Source organism: Phalangium opilio, unplaced genomic scaffold, assembly GCF_054372755.1.
Source record: "Phalangium opilio isolate 3A_F unplaced genomic scaffold, DU_Popi_V2 ptg000082l_1, whole genome shotgun sequence".
NCBI classification, from domain to species: Eukaryota; Metazoa; Arthropoda; class Arachnida; order Opiliones; family Phalangiidae; genus Phalangium; species Phalangium opilio.
In genome coordinates this window covers 4442058-4463969 of record NW_028324189.1, presented here as the reverse complement: position 1 = coordinate 4463969, position 21912 = coordinate 4442058, and the positions used below count along the sequence as shown (strand labels likewise).

At 36.9% G+C, this 21912-nt stretch overlaps 1 protein-coding gene across 1 annotated transcript in view; it reads left to right on the top strand.

Annotated features, from left to right (window-relative positions):
* The window catches only part of LOC149651049 (uncharacterized), a 95239-nt gene continuing 73327 nt past the window's right edge, over positions 1-21912 (top strand). The window contains exons 1-2 of the mRNA XM_089847813.1: positions 1-129; positions 2621-2666. Coding sequence (XP_089703939.1) covers positions 73-129; positions 2621-2666 — 103 coding nt within the window. The 5' untranslated portion in view covers positions 1-72. The remainder of the gene's footprint in view (positions 130-2620; positions 2667-21912) is intronic.

Below are 21912 nucleotides of genomic sequence, written 5' to 3'. Positions count from 1 at the left end.
AAAGACCCAAAAGAAAGAAAGAAAAAAACAATCGGAAATTTTTTTGTGCTCAACTGAGAACTGCGTGGGAGGATGGCTGATCCCAGGACGCTCGTTGAAGGCTCCCTTAAATTCCGGGAAGGAAGAAAAGTAAGAAAAGAAGCCGGGGAAAAACAAACTTTTTTTAGTTACCTCGTAGGCGAGATATACGACCTCATTTAGATTTTTCTTGCATGCTTAAAGTTCCCCGAACAAATACCAATTTATACTCTGATCTTTGTTTTCTATACCAGAATTAATTCAATTCTTCCAATATTTTTAATTCGTGCATATTTATCAGCTGAACATAATTTTATATTTTGGTTTAAATTTAATCGTACCACCGACATTTGTCAAAAACTGAAACTCATTGCTCTGAAATCCTCCCTTTTCTAGTTAACTAAATTAAACCAATATTCTTGGAAAGATAGAATATATTCAAAATAAAAAATAACTTTAAGTTTTCGCTAAGTAAAATTCCGAAATGGCTAACAGGCTTTTAAAGGTATTGAACAAATAACAGTTAAAATCCAAGAGGGCTAAATAGAATTAGATAGCCGATGCAAAACTTGATCACGTTTTGCCGTTTTTAGAAAATTTTGCAATTGCAATTTCGTAAAAACACTATTCAGATTCAGACACCTAGCAAATAAAATATAAGAGTAAATATTTAAAATCCGGGTCAAACTTTAGTCTCGCCACGTTTGAAGAGGAGAGAGAGATATTCCTAATAGAAAGCGAGCGTACAAAATTTAAAATATATTTAAATATTTAATCATTAGATTTCGGATATAGTAAACGAAAAGTTCGGAAGGAGTAAATAAACAAGTTGAATTATGTAAATTCTTAGATGAAATTCTAAGGGGATAGGTTAAAACTTTCGTAATTTAGAGAGTGCTTGCAATACTGGTTTAGAATATATTAAGTACACTTTCCACTTAGATATTAACAAACTTATCTTTAATTTATTACTTATTAATTATTAGTGGAAGGGGATAATTCTCGGAGAGAAGTATTATATACTTCTGTTATTAAGTAACGTAAAAGTTTAATCTAAATGACTCCAAAGCTAGTTTAATTTTGTATAAAGCCTTAAGTGATTTTTTTGACTCTAAAAATAGTCCAAATATCGGATTTCTCATTATCTCCGTAGATTTATGTTAAAGGTATTTTGAAGTTAATTCAGTGCAGCGCAATACCTTCACGTAGTATACAATACAAATAAAAACTATCAAGGTTTAATATTAATAGCTTAGTCGGTTTTAAAACGTGATTTCTACCTTAATTCGAATCACGTTCCTTATGTATATATACACAGTAACATTACGGTATTCCAAAATTAACCCTTTTGAAAAATGGCTTCAGAATTTCGTTTTTTTTTCCTTTCTTCTCTAAATAGCTCAAAATTATGTGACTTTAGTTTTGAGTGGTGTTGATATAATAGGGGAAGCTGAAGCGTATATAGATGTAAGGGAAAATATTTAAAATTAAAATAATTGGTCTATTTTAAACGAAGAGTTAAAATTATGAAACCGAAACTTGTTTCACTAATTCATACTCGAAATTTGATGTTTACCAAAATATATAGGTAATTTAACATCCGTAAATTACTGGTAATTGAACTGATAAATTACCAATAATGTTATAAAGATTTTTTCTCTTAGAGCCAACAAGTAATTTAATTTTAAAATACCAAAAAAAAACTGCGTTTTGATTTCCCCAAAATTAAATCAGTTTCCAAATATTACTTTACAATTTATCTGTACATCAACACGTTAATTTGATTGAAAAATGAATGAGAGAGAAAGGAATATGGTTATAATCCCGCACAAATGAAATCATCTTCCATAATTTTCAAATTATTATTAATTTTTAAAATAGAATCAATCGGAGGAAGTGTACCTTGAAAGCGCTGACCTTTAACTATATATAAAAAAAAACAGAATCGCGATTTAAAATTGTTATGAGATCACGCGAGAAAAAGGTCAACGGCGCGCGTCTCTTTTAATTATGCAAGTCTTAGTGAGCTCATAAACAGAGCTTCCGTGTCCAAAGTCATTTAGAACCCGATGAATACAGTCATTAATAATTAAATAGCGAGAAAACTCCGCTATTCAAAAACGCCTGTAAAAGGATATTGTTTCATGGTTTGCTTGAAGTTACTCAATTCGTCCCTAAATATTGAACCATACTATTCAACAAACAGCGCTGTTTTGGCTTAGCATAAATGTAAACTATATTCATTTGGAGAATTGTCAAAATTCATGGTACCTTTTTGCCCCCCAAAAAAAGAGTCTGAAAATGTTAATAAACCTTCCTCCCCCAGGAGGCATCCTGTTACGAGGCTTATAAAAATAATGGTATGGAATTTTTTTTATAACCCTTTCATAAATTACACAAGGATAGTAGCAATTACGATTAGGGGAGTGGGCACTTCCAAAAAGTAAAAGAGGAACCAAAACTTTGTTTTCAACAAAATAATAATGTGTTCAATTAATTAGAGCAGGGTTTCAATTTTCTCCATACCCCCTTTTACAAGTCCGGGTTTATAAATATTTCATTAACATTGATTTTTTGTTCTCTGTATTTTAATTTGTTGCAGTGGAAGCCACGATGGTGTGTAGTTACAAAGCTATCACCCGTAGCCGGTAAGTCTATTTTTATATTTTTAAATGTTAATTGTTTTATATGTTTATAAATATTATGTAATTATTTGGTCTTTTGGGTCTATATTAATTTTTGCAAAAACTGTTCTTAAATTGAACCTGTTTTCTTTCAGTAACATTATATGTTTTATTCATAATTAAACGCTTATTTTTAGCGTATTTATGTACACTCTAAAACAAAACTTCAAGTTTAGGGTGTTTTAGGAAATTTCCAAGTACTGTAGTTTATAGAGATATATCGGAATTTGGTGTTATACATATGCAGGAATGTGTCTTATCTTTAAATGTAAAACTCCTCATAAAGTCGTGGAATAATATTAATAGCGGAACCGCGGACAACATTAGAAATGTTGCCACATAAGCCATCAGATTTAATTCTAATAAAATGAAGCAATAATTTTAACATGGTAGGGTTAGGCACGCGTAAGGAGTTGAACCGGGCCTACCTTATACAACTCGAATTACATATATATTTATTCTAAAGCTAGAGGCTGATGCCGTGGCATCCGAAACTTTTACGGCCCTGGTAATTAGGCGGTTTTGAGTGCACCTGCGGTTTGACGCCGCTATCAAATTGCGGTGGCAAAGGCTTACGGATTTACGTCGGTGTTTCCCTCTTTTACCCATTGTCTCGACTTGGCGTATACGCCGTCGACTTTCGCCATTGCTCCTGCGAGAGTTGTAAAAGGTTTTTACGATTTTACAAACGAAAACGGTCCTCGTACTCGCCAAGGCTAAGGGCAAAGGCTTGCGGGAACAATGAAAAGGATCAAAAGCAATTTCTCTCAATAGAGCCATCGTCGACTCATTCTCTCCTATGTCTAGAAACCTCTCTCGCTTATAGTCTCTATACCACCACCTAACCATTGTCTAAAGCATAAAGACATTTTCATTTTTATCGATGTAGAAAACGACCCCTTACTCTAACCTAGAGTGGTCCCAACCGGGAAGGGTGTCTCTTAACTCTTTATGGCATTAGCAACTAGCTTAGTTCCCTTTAAATCTAAAGTTTAGAACATGGAAGATTTAGCAGATTCAGTATTTTAAAAACAAAGCTCCAACGATATTTGTTTTGAGACTAGTCACTAAGAACATCATGTGTTTGTTTACACAAGACAATGTACTTGTAAGCAACGCCAACAACAGCTAACGGGACGTGGGCAAATTCATTTTAATCATTTATATAATGATGTACTTGATTCAAGCTGCAGGTAGATCATTAAACAACTAAAGTATGGAACCTAAATTACAACATTTAAGTTCCAAAATGCGTATACAGCGCAGCGTTACTCGTATTACGTAAGGAGTATCGTCAAACAATGCCAAGATATACGGTATATTGTACAATACACCCTCGCACGCGCACTATAATTAACGTAATTACAACGTTCGTCGGATTGGCGCTTTCGCGAAAGCAAGCAAACTAGTAGACTCCTGGAGAAAGTGAAATAACAACCTCGCGCTTCTGCCACGCGAGCAACACTCCCCTCTCTCTTTAGACGACGTTATCCAGGGCAACGCTGGACATAGCAGTGCTTACCAATCCTCGCCTGGTTTGTTTTCTAAATAATTCCCTAAAACGAGGTTGTATCCAGCTCACTCTTAGCGCGCCAAAGCTTGTCTTCCACCCACTATGGCATTTCTACGTTATGTATATCTCTTCCCTTTTGACGTGGTGCGGCCGAAGACGGGATTTACACCGACATGAATCAACTACTAAGGCTACAGAACAGAGAGCACCGGCACCCATATCTACTACTTTAAAACAGGGCATTATCCGCCCCACCCTCCGCTAGGGGGTGTGTTAAAGCCAGGGTGTGGTTGATACGACTCCGGAGAAGAGTGCATGAAGGGAAGAAGAGAGACGCTATGTATAACACCCATAGTAATTTCGACCCTACAAAAGGCCTAAAGAACGAAAAGGGGGAAAAAATCATCATCCATTTTAAGTGCTGTAACGTGCTACAAATATCCCCCTTGGATAATATCAAGTGAAATAGAAGTAATGGATAGAAAGAGAAGAGTGAAATAATGGAATCTTTGGGAAAAAAATACCTATCGCTTCGGTAGCTTTGGTTCCATTGTCTTAGACGAAGGAAAGACATTGTATGACTAATTTCTGAGTCAACAATACAGTCGTTACGGTATTAAAGAGTGTGATTATAAGCCTTTATGCTTTTTCTTAAAAAAAAATAAAATCAAGTTTGTAGGAATTGCTACATACATGCACCAAGAAAAAGAAGCGAGAATGGTCACAGAAAAAAAAATCGAAAAAGAGGAAGTTCCCCGTTTGCAGAGGGACACAAAACCAGCAAATACCCTGACAATCTATGTAGTAGGCCACCCATATATGGCATATAGTAAAAGAACAGAATTTCTATATATATCGTGGGCCTTAGTGAGGTTTTTGGCAGTTTGTTGCAAAGGAGCAAAAGCACCAGTCAAAGCGAGAAAAGCGTTATATGTAGGCCGCACACCAAAGCGCCTTACAGTTGACGAGAAGCCGGATTCAGCAAGCAGTTCATAAAGTTGAATCCGGATCGAAACACGGGAATGTCCCGAGGTCCCGGTGTGAGAGGAGAAGAGAGAGTAAGCAGCCTCTAGGAAGATGCTTGTAACGGAGAAAGAAAAAATAAACGCGCATCACCTAATGGCGTTTTTTGATATTTTTTGACGTGTCTTTGGCAAGAGCAGGAGCTTGATGCGGCCGACTATAGTTGGATATACTTTTTTCTCTTAACCCCCGGAGGGTTTCGATATAAAAGGACTAGAGATTCCATGGTACCTAATGATTTGAAAGAGCCTTACAAAGTTGAACTCGTTTTGTTAAGGATTTCGAATAGGATTTAAGATCTATTTTGCTGAACTGCGTGCAAAAGGTCCTCAAACCTAACAAAAGCTGATTTTTACATACTCAAACCCTTTCTTGAAGCGTAACAGCTTCCAAAATTATATTTACGTGACCGTCACATATTTAAAGATAATCATAATATTTTAAAGAGACACTAACTATACTTTAAAACACAAGACACTGCATGAGAGTGATAGTTCGAGTTCGAGAACGACAAGCAAGAATTGACTACACTCGGTTAATTTTGCAGTCCATCTTCCAATTTAGTCTGTACTAAGCCTTTGACAGCGCCTCACCAGACGTCGCTTTAAGAGAATCTACGACCTTTCACCTACGTCACTTCATAACAAGCTCTCAGCAAACAACTTATGGGGCATATCTTATGATATAACCTAAGTTGTTATCTTTTTGCTTCGCCAAGGCAAATCACCGTTTAATTTTACCGTTGGGCTTACAAGAAAGGAAATAAAAAGCTGCAGAGAAACGCATTAGGAAGGGGGTACACTTCCTTTCCATTTTATCGCATAGACCTATTTTATTCTAACTACCAGTTTAGCATAGCCTAAGTACAATGAAATAAAACTAGACCTCCCCCCTTTAATGAATTACACTACAGTAAAAAATAAAACGCCTACACTTAAACACATTAACGGTATCGATTTTACCATTATTTCACCAACAGAAAGAAAAAGGAAGTTAAAAAGGCATAGGGTGTACATAGCAACCCGTACAACATTTTCAATTGAAATAAATGTACGCTAAATACGAACAAGCCCTTTTGGCCAAGAGTTGTTCAAATAGTTTTTTCTTCTATTTCCTTAATGTTCATACAGAGTTTTGTTGAAGTTTTTAAAGTTGTCTATATAAAAAAGAGGAAAGGGTTATCGCCTAATAATAATATCGGAAGATGATAGCCAGACAAAATTATTGGGAAGTTCTATATTTTTCTCATTCATTTTATGTTTCCTCTATAAGTTGCCGGGTAAGGTTGTAAAGTCATATGTATTATAGGGGAAGCGATATTTAACGACAAGGATACGTTAACTTGAAAGCGTTGTAAAGGCAAGGAAAACTGGGAGCTAAAGAGGAGTAAGTCGAAATGTCTGGTTTTTATATATATATATAGAAATAACTTCCGACTTATTTTTAGAATGTCAAGTTAGGAAACATGGATTTTAAATTGATATTTCTTCCAACTCTCAAATGGAAAACCAATAAATAAAATTAATCAAGGATTTAAATTTCTAATCATTTACTGCTACTTTTTCCTAGATTCTAAAAACACTGATCAAACTTTCTCTTTACTATGTTTGAGTTCTCATACCTTTTTTACTGTCTATAATCTCTAAAATAGAAAAACCTGAAGAAATCGACAAACCATATAAAGCTCCTAAATTCCTTTTCTTTTTTATTTTCACTGAGGTTTTTTTCTTCATTCGTTCCAAGCGCGATTCTTTGCGACTTTTTTCTATTCCAGGTTCTTTTTTTTATTACTTTCGTTTTTATGAATCGTAAAAATATTACGACCGCAGCGGCGTTGCGATCATTTTCTTGGAGATGAAGACGTTTTTCTCGATTTTTTTTCTTTCTTTCCTACACTCTTCCTTTCCTTCCGTTTCTCTTATTCTACCGGGACGTTTATTTTAGTTCTACTACAGTGATTTCACAATGAGAACTAACCGTACCTGAAGGCTAAACACAAATAAAACGAGCTTCATTGGAAAATGTTTAGTACAAGCCTTTGTCTTTGGCTACTTCTCAATATGAAAAATGGAGTAGAGGCACCATGGACGTGCCAACGGTTTCTATTCTGTCTCAAAAAACAGCACGAGCGGCTTTTGTTTTCACGACTACAAGATTAGCACTTCGTTTTCTATGAGACTAAACCTAAAAGCATTCGTCTTGTTACTGTTAATATGAGTTAAGCCTTTGCAGGGCTATTTCGTATGAAGTAGAACTATCACTTCCTTTATAAAATGGGTCCCAGACGAACGGAGGTTAGTACGTTTTAAGCGTTAGCAGTTTCATTAATACTTGACGAAGGAGAATAAAAGTAGCGATAACCACACCGCGGCGCGGCTAGTTTTCCAGAGTTTTTCCTTTTGTTCTAGTAAATTGCTCGGAAATATACCGGAACTCCGAGCGAAAAATATGTTTGTAGACTCTCTGGAGTTTAAATTTAATGCCATCCCGTAAAAGCCTTCTTTTTATTAAGAGAAAATGAGCTTTTAAAGTATCCCTTAAATCTTGAGATAATGGAATTTGCGGATTATTTCCTTAAGTTTTGTTGTTGTTAAGAAAACGAGACCACACAATATGTCCATTGTAGGCACAGGAAGTTGTAAAAACGTTTTTATAACGATAATTCTCTTGTTACTTTGCCATTTCAATTCCTTGTTTACAAGGATTATTACTTGAAAAGATAAAGATGTTAACTGGAAACGTTACCAGTTTTCAAATTATATGTATTTTCAATACTTTTGTGTTTTGAGGGGAAGCACCAATACAGGCTGAAACCATCCCATGTATTTCCTACCAGCCCCTGTAGAAATGTTTTACCCGCTGCACACCAAAGCTCAGGGTGAATCCGACATTCAGGAAAATGAATAGAATTCAATGCTTGTCAACGAGGAGACATCGGGTATTCAAAAGATATTGGAAACAATTTCAACCAACATAGTATTGAAAGATTAAACATCGGCGATGTTAAAAGCGTATATAATTTGGCTCGTCACACAAAACCTCTAGACACGTACAGCTTAGGTTTCCAATCAAGAGTGACAAGGTTTTTTTCTCTCTCTCTTTTCTCTCCCTATTTCTAACAAAAGATATCAGCCCATATATTCACCCTCCACGGTCTACCGCGCCAATGAATTTATCAATAAACAGGGTACCATTAAAGAGAAGAGATTAAGCCGTCGCAGAACTTCTCCCCGGGCCAAAAACTCTTCCTTTGATATGCAAATTTTGTCTATTGAAAGAAAGACAGACAGTATAGGAGAAAATAGGTCGGCGCTTTGCTGAGGGAGACGTTATGGAAAAAATCCGCGTGGCTATATATACAGAGATATAGTATAAAAAAAGGAAACGTATATAGTACAGAAGCATTTTTCCTTTAGACCGACAAAGTTTGACACGCGGTCTGTCCGAGCAATCTGGCCGTAACCCGAACAATAGAAACCACGTCATTCGAATCGACCCGAATGGATACATAGAGAACGCGCCAGCAAAAAGGAAATACCCATTTTTAGTTTCTATATTTCGGTTGATGAAAATAACCAACCAACTACGACTGCATTGGTCATTACAGTAGTGGTAGTATCGTCTCATATTACCGCAGCGAATTTATTCATTTATTCCATGAAAGTTGAACTGAGATTAATTAGAGTATACTAACTTTCATCCATTTTACATGCTCCATCTTCAACTACTTCCTTTTATGGGCTATTAACATGGAATACAGACAATTAATAGGAATAATTGTGCAGGCGGATTTTGTTGGAAAAGTTTGACTAATCATTATGTATGGGGAATCTAACCTAGCGCGCCTGACCTACCAACCAATGGAACAACAGAAAGATGTCAAACTTATCATAACGCATTAAGGAGAGTACTCAAGCCCGGCCCATAAAACCCGCATAGAAATTAAATTGGGAGATAGGGGGCACAATAATTCCTCTTAGCTGAATGTATTCCTGGTTAGGATGATGATTCAGCCCATGTTTCAAGATTGACACTTGAGAAACGATTGTTCCCGATCTTTCCCAACTTGTTTCTGAACCTATGTAGCATTTTTTATTTAATCCAAAGGATTCGGTTTCCATCCCGCAGACACAAAAGATTCTACACTCACTCTCTCTCTACTCGGGTTTCGTTCGCCCAACAATATAAATTGGCTAGAACGTTTTTTTTCTTCTCTACATCTATCCCTTCTCCTTCACTTTTCCAAAAGAAGAACTATTAGAGATCACTCCCTGTTCGAGGATAAAAAATAATCTTCTCAATTAGGAACTTCATTAAAACGACAGACTGGTCGAAACCTTTTTACTTCCTTTTTTGTAGAAAAATAAAAAAAAAATACGACAGAACCATTCAAAGCGGCGTTATTTTTTATTTTATCGCTAGTTGTGGGTGTACTTTTTATTCCGGCATTACTTGTATTGAAAATCGTTAAGGCTTTTCGACTGCTTCTATTTTTAAACTTGGGTATTATTGATCGGATTCTATATGGTTAATGAGATATTCGTATCGAGCAAATAATGTGGTGGAATGAATATATCATTAGCGAAAGTTTCAAAGGCGAGCGAAAGACGATTAGTGAGAATATTAATTATATTATTTAACAAATATCCAATTGAATAGACCGCCCGTTTAATTAAGTATATATATTTTGCTTTGACTGGGGGGATTTTGTAGACGTACTAAATGTATTCGAGCGAAATATTGATCGCGTTTAAATTATATATAGACTTAATAATGCATAAGCTTAAGAATTTTCAGTCTATTATGTCTCAGTTAATTTATTTATTAATTGGCGTTTTCCGTCTCAGCCCATCGTTACATTTTTATTCCGCCATTTTAAAAGATGGCGGAAAACGTTAGCTTTTATGGCCCGTTTATAAATTATAGGTAAACAGTATAAAAATATTAGCGAAATCGGTTGAAACGCTTGAACCTTTTCAGAAAAAAAAACTGTTTTAAACATTTTTGGCCGCCATTTTTCAAGATGGCGACGGATTGAATTAATTCTTTATTGGTGTGTCCTTACTACTTAAGAGCAACGTCCCTGCAATTTTCAACCTTCTGGGTAAAGAGGTTTGGGCTGGGCCTCAGGACTTTAAATTAAATATAGATATATAACATTCTAACAAATTCGAAGTATAATTCACATCTTAATAAATTTTTAAAATAACAGTGTGATAAGAGCAACCCAGTAATAAAAATAACTTCATTTAAATTTCTTCAAATTAAATTAAATTTATTCTATGGCTAAGTAAGTACTAGTTCTGAGTATTTGAAAAACTTCGTTTATTTAAGATCGCGTTGCAATTTTTTTCCCTACAGATCCTTGCCTAAGTTCAGCTTCTTTTTATAGCGGGAGAAGGGGAGGATTTAAAAGTAGTTTCTCTGATTAGAATATGCAGATTAAAGAGCGAAGTGAAGAAGGGGTAGAGAAGAAGTTTTTTGAATTATTTTTTCACTCTGACGCGCCCTTACCGAGTCTGTGAGTGGTGTTAAAGAGCTTGGCAGGCGGCAATCGCAGCCTCTTCGTTTTTTGGGTCCACGGTTCTTAACGAAGAATGATAACCCTTAAATTTAGTAAAACGAAGGTTATTTTCAGATACCCTTTTTCCTTGCTGTTCGTATTAGCAAACATTTTTTATTTTTTTTTAGTAAGGGGGGAGGAGTAAGACCGGCAACTATGATTAATCGCTAATGACTTGCTCGAATTACGTGCTAAACAGAGGCTCCACCAATTGTTTAATGCTTCGTAAATAATGACACTAATATTTTAGTCTCGATGTTAGATTTTTTATCTACGTTTTTTTTATTTTTTCTTCTCTGATGAATTAAGGGATTTTATGAACGATGTTTTAAGATGATACACAAATTAGGCGTTTATATACGTCAGGTTATTTTTATCTCAAATTAAGAGCCGTTAATATTCTACAGTATATTTAGGTGGGTATGTGGGTTTGATATTTAAATTTTGCAAAATCTCTTTGTGGGTTAAAAATTAACACGTCTCAAATACACGCTTCAGCCTGTCAATGGAAACCTAAGTAGGCTATAGGAGAATGTGCTAGCTAAATATTAATTTACAGAATTTTCATAAGATGAACTGACGATTGACGATTTTGTAGCGTAAACATTGTCCAATAATTAATTAAGTAATCTTTTAGTCCTTTGGCGCATCAACTAAGAACTTCTGTCGATTATAACACTCCAAAAGGTATACGGTACGGTCAATGCCTTGAAAATCTGCCCAGTGTCAATTAAACGGAGTACAGTCGTCCCCTAGCGTCAAACTCTGGTAGATATAGCCCATTATCGCGGCGGATATACTATTAGCATGCAGGGACGTATCTTTGGTTTTGCCAAAGGATTATTTCCCCCTTTACACAAAGACCTCTACCGATAATTCATTACGTTCAAAAAGGGGGAAATAGTAAGGGTGAATGAGGTGGGAAGACTCGGAATTAAATTAATTTCCGAAAGCGGCTTTTAGAAAATGGTTCGAGTATAGGCGAGCCGCTCGAGCCGACGCCATATTGGAAATTTTATAGTTACGAGACGGCGGGAATAATCAGCGAAGATGTTTGCGAGGGCTTTAACTTTTGGTAATAATTAAAGGCAACTATAAAAGGGGAACATTTTAAAGGTATACGCTTCCGGGAAACAACTGTTTGATGGAAATATTTGAGATTCAAATTTGCGCTTAGTTCTCGAGGAGCTAGTCGACTACGTTCCTCGTCGTCGTCGTCTCATCTTGCGAGGCTCCAGACGCTTTATCATCCATGATTTAATACAACGAGTGAAACGGTTCCGAGTTTATATCGTCACTGATTACGAACGACGACAGCGTTCTCGACTCGAGTCGTCATTCAAACGAGACACAAGGGTCCAACACTTTGTTCCTAAACTAAATATGATTGAATTTCGAAAGACGTCAACGTGTCAGAGATAAATTTGACGAAAACTTTTAGGGGGAATTTTAGCCATAGTTTCGGAAATATTCAATATTTATTCGCGTCCTGGTTCTCTGGATTTCGAGATAGGCTTAAGCATTTTCCATTACCAATTTACGATGTCTTGGATAAATCCCGATTTTCAATTCAAACAATTTGTTTTCAAATTCATATTTAAATTTCAGGAGAATGATTAGATTCTCGGTGACTGGGATTAATATTTCCTCAATAAAATATAACGAAAATTTTCGAAACAACTTGAAATTACTACGGTCAAGTATGTCAGAATTTCAAAGTACAACCATAAAGATAGGCAACCCTATTATTATTACCCTTCATTGACAGTAAAGGGGGGTTTTCAAAGGCGCGTGTTGAGGATATTTTTTTAGCGAGAAGCGGACCGCGCGATTTTTTTTTCTCGCTAAGAAATTTTCTTTTTCTCGCTATCGCTTGCGCTAGCGATACTTTTTTGCAAACCGTTTTCATGTGCGCGATAAACGTGCACAGAGAGATCGTTAAGCCTAATTTTTCAGTAAATGTTTTACATTCGTTTTCTAAATAGTAAACATTTTAGCTGAAGAAAAACACCTATATCACAAAAAAACCTACTATTCATCTCCATTTTCGTCGCTTCATCCATCCATTTATTCTCTTTAAATCTGTGTCCATAAGCTCCATATAATGTCTCTTTTTTCTAACTAAATCTATCAATTTTTCTTTCTTTTCATCTAAAACTCCTTTATTCTCAGCTCGAATTAGTCATATAATTAATTGTTTACCCATTTTTATATTCACTTTTAAAACTCGGAATAATTAGGCTTAAAACGTAAGACTTTTAAGTCTCGCGCTGCACTTAAAACACGCGCCGAAGTTTTCGACGCTCCTATTGGCTATGAAAAATATGACATCACAAACATTAAGCGAGAAAGAAAAACGCTTAGCGAGAATATCTAATTGAATCTGATCGGAGCGGGTAGCGATTTTTTTCCCCGCTCGCGGTTTTTACTCGCACCCGCAAAAAATATCGCTTTAATGAAAACGGTTGCTCGCGGAGCGGGTGCGAGAATTTTTAATTTTTTCTCGCACCCGCTCGATTTTTACCCTCAACACGCGCCTTTGAAAACGCACCTTAATAATGTTCTGTATCAATATCTGAAGGATACCATTAACCTCCGTAAGAAAGTTTCCTTAACGACTAAATCTGGAACCACGAACGTAAGAAAAACGCAACTTCTAGAAATTTCGTAAGCCATTCTTCCTGACTGCCAAAAAAAAGAGGGTGTAACCCTTACATAAACCACCGGACAGACCGTCAATCAGAAAATTAATTTGAAGAAAATGGAAATCCAAATATTAAGTCCGCCTAGCAATTATAGTCGGACATATCATTAAAGCTGACTATCCTAAGTGGAAAGGTTGAAGGACGGGACACGGAGGTTGGTATAAGAATCCAATCTTTACCCCCGGAAAAATTTTGATACACTAAGACCTGATCGAGACTGTACCGAGTTGTTAGATACTCGAATGGGTTTTGGGTGGGAGAACCTTACCGAAGTACAGTACAGTATCGTATCTGGTGCTTTTCAACGAATGTCATCAGGTGATGGCTAGTTGGAGACTATCCGTAATCTTAGTCCTGACACAGTTGCTATTAAAGGAGAGGGAGTGAGGGTTGAGGGTAAGAATCTAGAGATCTATCGGGACGTAATTGATGACACGAAGGTGGTTATAAGCCGGCATGTCTCTACTATAGCAAGCTAGTTCTATGTCGAGTCAGTTTGCTAGTACGGGGTGGGGAAAAACCAGCTATCTCGCTGTGTTATCTGGGAAATTTTTCCGTGTAACGAAATGAGTGGGTAGGGGATATATAGAGAAGAAGAGTGATTGGCAAGAAGGAGAAGGTTCCACGAAAGGTGCTAGTTCTGGAATGGGTGACCATGGGCTGGGGAGTCGACTGCCTCTTTAATGGAAACGTCCTTTTCCCTCGCATAGGACTTCGCGCACAGACAAGAAAAAACTTAGCACTAGGCCTAGGTAAAGCGAACAAGATGGGAAGATCTCCATATATAATCGCGCCATGTTCTTCAGAACAGTTGGACTGTATCGTAAGAACTAATTCTACTACGACGAAAACATAAGGGGAATTTCCGTAATCTAAAATATTGTCATCTTAATCAGGGAGCCCGGTGTAAAATTTTAATTTCTTATAGGAAAAATACAATATTAGTTTCTGTCTTATAGGATTTTAAATGACAAAAATATATTAGATAGGATAATGAATAATTTTCAATATTAAACCCATTTAATTGGATCTTCACTGTAACATCTAACGTCCAGCAATCACCTTCGAGTGCCCATCCATTTCCCTCTAAACTACTGAACGTTCCCTCACGGTTTCGTGGTCTAACTAAGAATAGTTTGGGTACGAGACTAAAAATAGCGGGATGGTTGGATTTTCCGTCTTTTTTCGGGAGGGTAAAGATTGTAGTCGAGTCGAGATCTCCCCTACCCTTGCATGATTCGAATTTTCTGGAAGATATCGGGGAAGATGAGATCCCCTGACCCTGCCGTACCAATTACATTACCAAAGACGTTGGGGCTCCGTTTTTCTATCTGTTCATTCGTATCCATTCCTTTGCTAGTCTCAAAGTGGTCTACGCGCTGCTATACCCAACCCCACCCATGCAAGAGGGCGGGCAAGACGGCATGGCACGTCTTAAAATCTCCCGCAATGTTGTCACTCGCTGTTTTAATATAATTGGCTTCGTTTTTCATCGTGGTAAAATGCCCCGATTTTCTTCTTGATGTCAAGATGCTCCCATTGTGTCTAATGGGAGGAAACGACCCCGAAACCACTTTCAAAGATTCCTCCCCCCACCGTAGCTGAATTTAGATGCAATTGCATTTTATTAGATTATAAAGGGGAATAAATTTAAACATTTCTCTTAATGGAAGGATATTTCTGTCCTTAAATATCTAGGATTATGCACCTTTGCAATGCCCAAGAGCGTCACCTTCTCGCAGAAAATTTTAACCAATTGGGTTAAGCATGTGAAAACCTTTAAACCCTTCAATTGGCTTTATTTAAAACGAATTACGTTCCAAAAATATCTTTACAAGACCGACTAACCATTGTAGGAAAGAAAAAAAAAACAGGCGCAATCTTTATCGCGACGCAATTTTGAAACGAGTTTAAAAAGCTAAACCCAACACCGTTATTTTTATCGCTAGTGGCAGCAGAGCCGACGGGGTTACACACTAAAATGCCTTAAATCTCTGTAGTAGGAAAAACCTCGCTTCCAGGACATAAAAACTTTTTTGGGGGGGAGAAACCATGGTTAAACCTATATCCTATAGTCTCCCAACACTGCACCTTCAAATTCACTAGAAGGATATTTTTTGTTGATTATTTTCTTCCCCCTTTTTTATTATACATGTAAAAAAGTGAGGGTTTCCGCGCTTTATACACGTTGACTTTGTATAGGGAGTAACGTTCTTGAAAGGTAGTAAATGTGCGCAAGGACTTAGTGGGTTTCGATGGAATTTCTGGTTCATTTTCAGATTGTAATCAAGGGCGAAGAAAAATAAAGAAAAAATTCTGTTTTGTCTAGGCTTTACGCGATGGAATGAAACGAACCAGTTAGATGCTTGTATGTGTAGGCCCGCGTTATCGGTTTCATGGTTCGCGGGACATTTTTAGCCTCCTGATGAGCCAGGGGGATTTGTATCGATTTATGCTATACTATGGTTTGGCTAACATCTAGGCCTCGGCTCCTCTCTCATCCTCATTTCTCGTTCCTTCTTTTCTCTCCACGTCAAGTTTATTCTTCCCTCTAAACGCCTGGATTTAAACTCCCCGTTACCCCTTGGTCTATTGTTGTACAACCCCTAACCGAGAAGAGATGGCTATGGTATTAGAGTTTTTTCATCAAGTTTTCTCAGACACGAGCTTCACTCACTATATACTATACCAGGACGTAATCAATTAGAGCTAACATTAATGATAAGGGTTTTGAGAAGACGGGAGAGTTTAGTTTTAGCAGAGCGTTAGGCCTACCTTCGATTTTTAAGTTGAAAGACTGATTCTTGGTTATAATTATAATTATTTCGAAATTTAAATTATAAAAACGAACAATAGTACCATTACGGTCACACACGCAATGCAATTTCAAATTTAATTTGCGGTTTCTTTGAACTGGGATTTCGCAAAGCCCTGATAATAGACTCTAAAAAACACAATCACGTACTGTACAATTTCAAATGCCATTCCCCAGATCATAAAAGGGGTAGAGAGCGTATACAAAACTAGAGAAATTCGCCAGGAAAATGGGAAACTCGGGCTTCAAATTAACGATTTTTCCTACTGTACCAGAGAGTTTTAATCTGTAAGGGTCAAGAGAAGCGAAAGTTTCGTGCTCTTCCATTGGAATTGACTGGAATTTTTCTCCCCTCTTCGAAACCCTTTCAAAACTAGGCATAGAATAATTTGAAAATTTTAATTTCAGAATGCCGCAACCTAGATAAAAATTGCGCTATGATTAAATACATAATTACATAGCTTAAAATATTCGGAGTCTAAATCAACCGGGTTTTTAGTCGTTCCCAGTAACGCGCAGCTAGTGCCTAATGAACGCGTACGGAGTAACGGTAAGTAAAGAGAGGAAGATTATAGAATGGGAAGATCTATTCTCAGTATATTTACTTTATTATGTAGATCAATATAATGAAATCCGATAAAGCGGAGTTTGGGAGAAAGCGCGAGGGGAAGATGATGATGAAGGGGAGAAAACTATACTAGGATCGTTAAGGGCACTGCCAAACGGATTACTGGATTCCTAAAAGGTCATCGCCGGGGTTCAAACAATATTTGCCAATTCGAGCAATATGACTACAGCGTGTAACTTAGAACATGACACGCGGGATTAGTCCAGCCAACGCTCCCTCTCTCTCGGACCTTTTACGGCACCCTATACATGGACAAACAAACGAAGACGGGGGACTATCGGAGCGATGAGGCCCGGCTTAGACTATAGTGGGGTGCAAAGAGCAAGAAAAGCCTAAGGCTCAATGAGGAGCTAGCTGTTTAAGGCTGAGATTCTCGGAACAGACTCAAAGAGACAGAGACCACTTGCTTGAACGGGCCCGAATATGGCCGGAGGGTCCAATTTCGTGACAATATGCTAGACTTTGTTTCAATATTCATGTTTGCCAGGAGCACTGCCGGGATGAAGAGTAAAATCGTATAAGTTCGCAAAGCTCCTTTTGCTCGAATTTTGCCGAAACGTCGGTCGGTTGCCGGGTTCGTTTCATCTCGCTTGGGGAAAGGTCCACCGCCGTTAAAGCCCTAAGCTAGAGCATAAGTTTATAAGATATGTTCCTCCATAAGTTTGTAGCTGGTTACTGATAGTTTGTCATGAAGCAACACCTGGTGAGGCGCTGTCAAAGGCTTAGTACAGACTAAATACGAAGATGGACTGCAGTCAATTCTCGCGTCGTTCTCGAACTAGCTCTCAACAAGTGTCTAGTTTTACCAAGTATTGGAAGCGTCATACTTATGGAACATATCTTATGGTTATAGTAAGGAATAATTTCGGCGCAGTTTTGGAAATTGATGAATCATTGGGTATACTACAGATGCGGAAGGGATGTATTTATATTAGGATACGCGAGACGTAGCTATAGACTGCGTGTCAATATTAAAGGGAACTTCCAACGTTCTGGAGAAATTAATTCTTAATCTCTTTCGTCTCTCTTCTCTCCAACTCGAGCCCTTCACGAATACACGTGTACTTAATCCGGATATAAGTGCGCTGCATTAGAAAAGCTCAGCGAAAATTCAATTTACGAGTTTTTGTATATATGGGTATATGGATCCCAGTTCGCCAGTCCTCGACTTGGCTTATGCAAAGAGATAAGGTCTTAAATAAATTATTACATTTTTAGGCATAGCGTATCTTATAAATACAGATATCATCGTATCGTTTATATTTATTTTACCTATTTAAATAGGCCTATAAATTTCAGTTACTTCTATAAGTCTATACGAAAGATGGTGTGGCCACATTCTTATATAGAATTATTTTCGATTTAAACTCCCTTAGGGGTAAAAAAAAAACCATATACCAAGCTCGAAAACGACTGTCTAGTATTCTGTAAAATACCAGAAACTCTATTCCGAAAAGAGAGCCAACCAAAAATTCCCAAACCATATTTCACAAAGAGAAAGAGAGGTGGGGAGTAAGGCTGGAACTAATATCCCTGAAAAGTTTAGAACCCCCAAAACAGTCCATGATTTATATCGTCTAATATTTAAAATCATTTATTTTTCCCAAAACAATAAATGATGCCGTAGGGTCCCCCTTCTCTCATATATAGATTTCTTTTAGAAAATAAGGTCTACGCATTGTTTCGATTTTTCACATTTCCGTCTGTGTGTCGCCAGATTTCCGTTTCATATGTAGACATACAGTTCACTGTACTGTACTAGACTATTTTCGCTGGTGCTTTTAGACTCAAAAACAAACCCGCTATGTTTTCGTACACCGCCTGCTTATTTCCCTATCAAGTTCGCAAACCTCATAGCAGAAACCTTAAATAAATCTTTTAGTGCGAAAAAATTCCCTCATTTGAAAGATTAAGTCGTTTCAGCCAATAAAACCTCATAACAGAAAACTTGTAAACAAACAAATGTTAAGTCATTTCAATATTTTAAACAGATAATCAGACCTAATATAATTCAAATTCCGGTCTAATTCATGAAATGTTATGATTGTTACTAACATATAACGTTCTTGAAGTTCAAGAAGAGTGCAGCTCGAAGAAAGCCAGCTTATCCGTGTACCAAACTTCAAATAGAATTCAACATCGATCTCGCCTTGGGCAATCGACTCCTTTCCTCGCTTCGAGTCTGAGTCGCCCAGTCTTTCCTACCCAACTCCCTTTAGAATTCGTTCTTGCCTCTCGTCTCTTCATAATGCTATAAAAGACATTTTGATCCTCTTCCTCCATCCCTAGCTCCCATCTCCTTCACGAGCTGAACTATTTTTCTAACATTTCATCCTTTTTCTTTTCTGTCTTCTGCTTCTCGTAAAACGCATTGTGAAAAAGAAATAACACACCAAGCAGCTTCTTTCCCACTTTGTATTTTCTTAGGTTTTTTTTCATCTAACGTTTCTTTATTGAGAAAAGTTTCTGGTCTTCCGCCTTGGAATGTTTGCGTAACCACGAACGTACAAAAAATATATAAAAGAAATACAGATTCGAGTGTAAACATAGATATTTACATTAGACTCAAATTTGAAAGCGAAAAAAAAAAAATACTTATAGACTGAAAAATATATCGACCGTAAGATTTAAATTTAAAAGTTGTAGTTAACAATAAAATGAACTTAGAGAACCCGGAAAAATATCTAACAATCTATCTATTTATAGAACGGAATGTATAGTAACAAATTTAATTATCACATCAGAACACAAAACAAATCTTAACTTAGTTTTCCAAAAAAAACAGGGATTGTAATCTCATAAATTCGTTATCGAAATAGGACCTAACCTAATTTTTATTGATTTTTTATTATTCTGAAAGAAAACCTTTTTCTGTAGATAAAATTGAATTTCCTGGAAAAAATTAAAAGTATCTTTCACAATAGACGTTGAAAAAAGTAAGGAACTAAACCCAACGAACCGTTAAAGAAATTAAACGAGAAAGAACAGAGAAAGAAGGAAAAAAGGTTGAAAATCGAAATGAACTAGACATTTTCAATTTCGTCTTCGATAGCATCGCAATAAGGATTTTATTTTTATATCAAGGGTTAGGTTACCCTTGAGAAAGTATCCCCTTAAATTCCTCCCAAAGTAATTTCTTCGATTAATAGAAAAAGCAGAGGATGGGGGATGGAGCGAGTAGTTTCAATGTAATAACCATTTAGAGCATACACTCATCAATCACCGACTGTAGGCAATTTTTATATACCCTCTACCCAAACTTCTATTTTTCTAAAAACGAAAAAATTCTACGCCTGGAGATAGAAGCTATCGCGTTTATTTTTTACAGCCTTTTATACGGAGCATTTAATTTTACTAAAAACCGTGCCACTAAAAATTACATTTTTACAGATAACGCGGCTTTTTAAAACCCTGTACCGAATATTTTTTTTACCACGGTTCTCCCCCTGGAGCCTTCAATTTTTGGGATGCCAAATAAAAGGAGCACCACCAAATTTTTTTCTCTCTCTCTCCTCCTACTTTCAGAAAGATAATGACGCGATACGCGGGATATGCTCCAGTTCTGCACCAATGTAAGAATCGATCAGTTCAAGCTAGCATCCCTGGTGCTTTTTTTAGCCTCGTAAGGTGCTAAGGTTTATTGCTCTGAACGCGTTCAATGAATTAAATATAGATATCACCTTCAGTAACACTTTTGACTACGACTAATATTCGAATAAGAACTGTAATTGGTAAACCTCGTGAAACATTTATTCCGAAGCTAGGTTTGATTCAACCAAAGAAAGGTACAAGGGCAGGGTTTCAAATAAGCCTTACTCAACTTGTTCGGGTGGTAGGAACGTGGCCCTTTTTCGACTCTATCTGATGTTGGAGTTTGTCCAAAAACTCGAAAATTACCCCTCGTTCCTAATGCCTCGTCCTATGGCCCCTTCCATTGGTAAAACTCTAAAAGGAAGGTTATATAAAATATGCAAAAATTGAGGGACGTAAAAAAAGGACGGGAAATAACTCTGTATGTATAAAAAAATTTGGGTAAATAGGGAAGGCGAAGAGTAAGAGGGGTAAAGAGTAAAAATGGGATGGAAAATTATTTCCTTATCCATTTTCTTCCTTTTCTTTTGGAAGGAGATCTTATGGGAAGATGGGATTTATCACGGAAAGTAATAGATTAAGTCGTTATAATTAAGTAATGCTTGTTTTCTTTCTTTTTTTCAATCTCGCGTGTTAAGTGTTAGATGGAAATCTTAATTGACTACTTTTCTTACTAATTACATTTTGAGCTTCCTCATTATTTGCTCAGCATTTTTCTTCGTTGCTTTAGTCTGAGCACACTTTTTAATAACTGTGTTTATAAAAGCTTTAACTTAACCATATTTTGAAGAATTAAAAAACAAATGCAAATAAGAGATGTCTAAACTAGGAATACGTTTTTAAACGAAATAAATGTATTTTTAAGTCACAAATAGTTTATCTTCTCTATTTACGCTTATCCCATGACTCCTCGAGGCAATTTTCAAGCAATTTCCGAAATCTCAAGGCATGTAAGCACGTTGGGAAAATAGGCCAGGTCTTCCCCATGTCCAATAATAACTCTGGTCCATCATACAGTACATTGGCATGTCATACTGATGTACAGATGTGATGGTGGTGTTGGAAGAGTAAAAGAAGCGAGGGAGGTAGAGATTTTTTTCTCCTCCACGGATTCATCTCCGTGATAAAAACGACAGAAATGAGCTTCGATTCAGCTTCAGGGTGTAATCACCAGAGGAAGCGAGAGACTACGCGCCTCGATCCTTGGCAGAGATGATCATTCAATCGGTCTGCCCTCTACTATCCCTCCATTTTTCCCTTTGCTCATCCCGAGAGCTTCTTCCCTAGGACTTGCTAGCGTCAACGATAAGAACTAGCTCCCCCTATGGAATAGTATTTGTACTACTACACTATCCCCTTCCCCATCTACGCC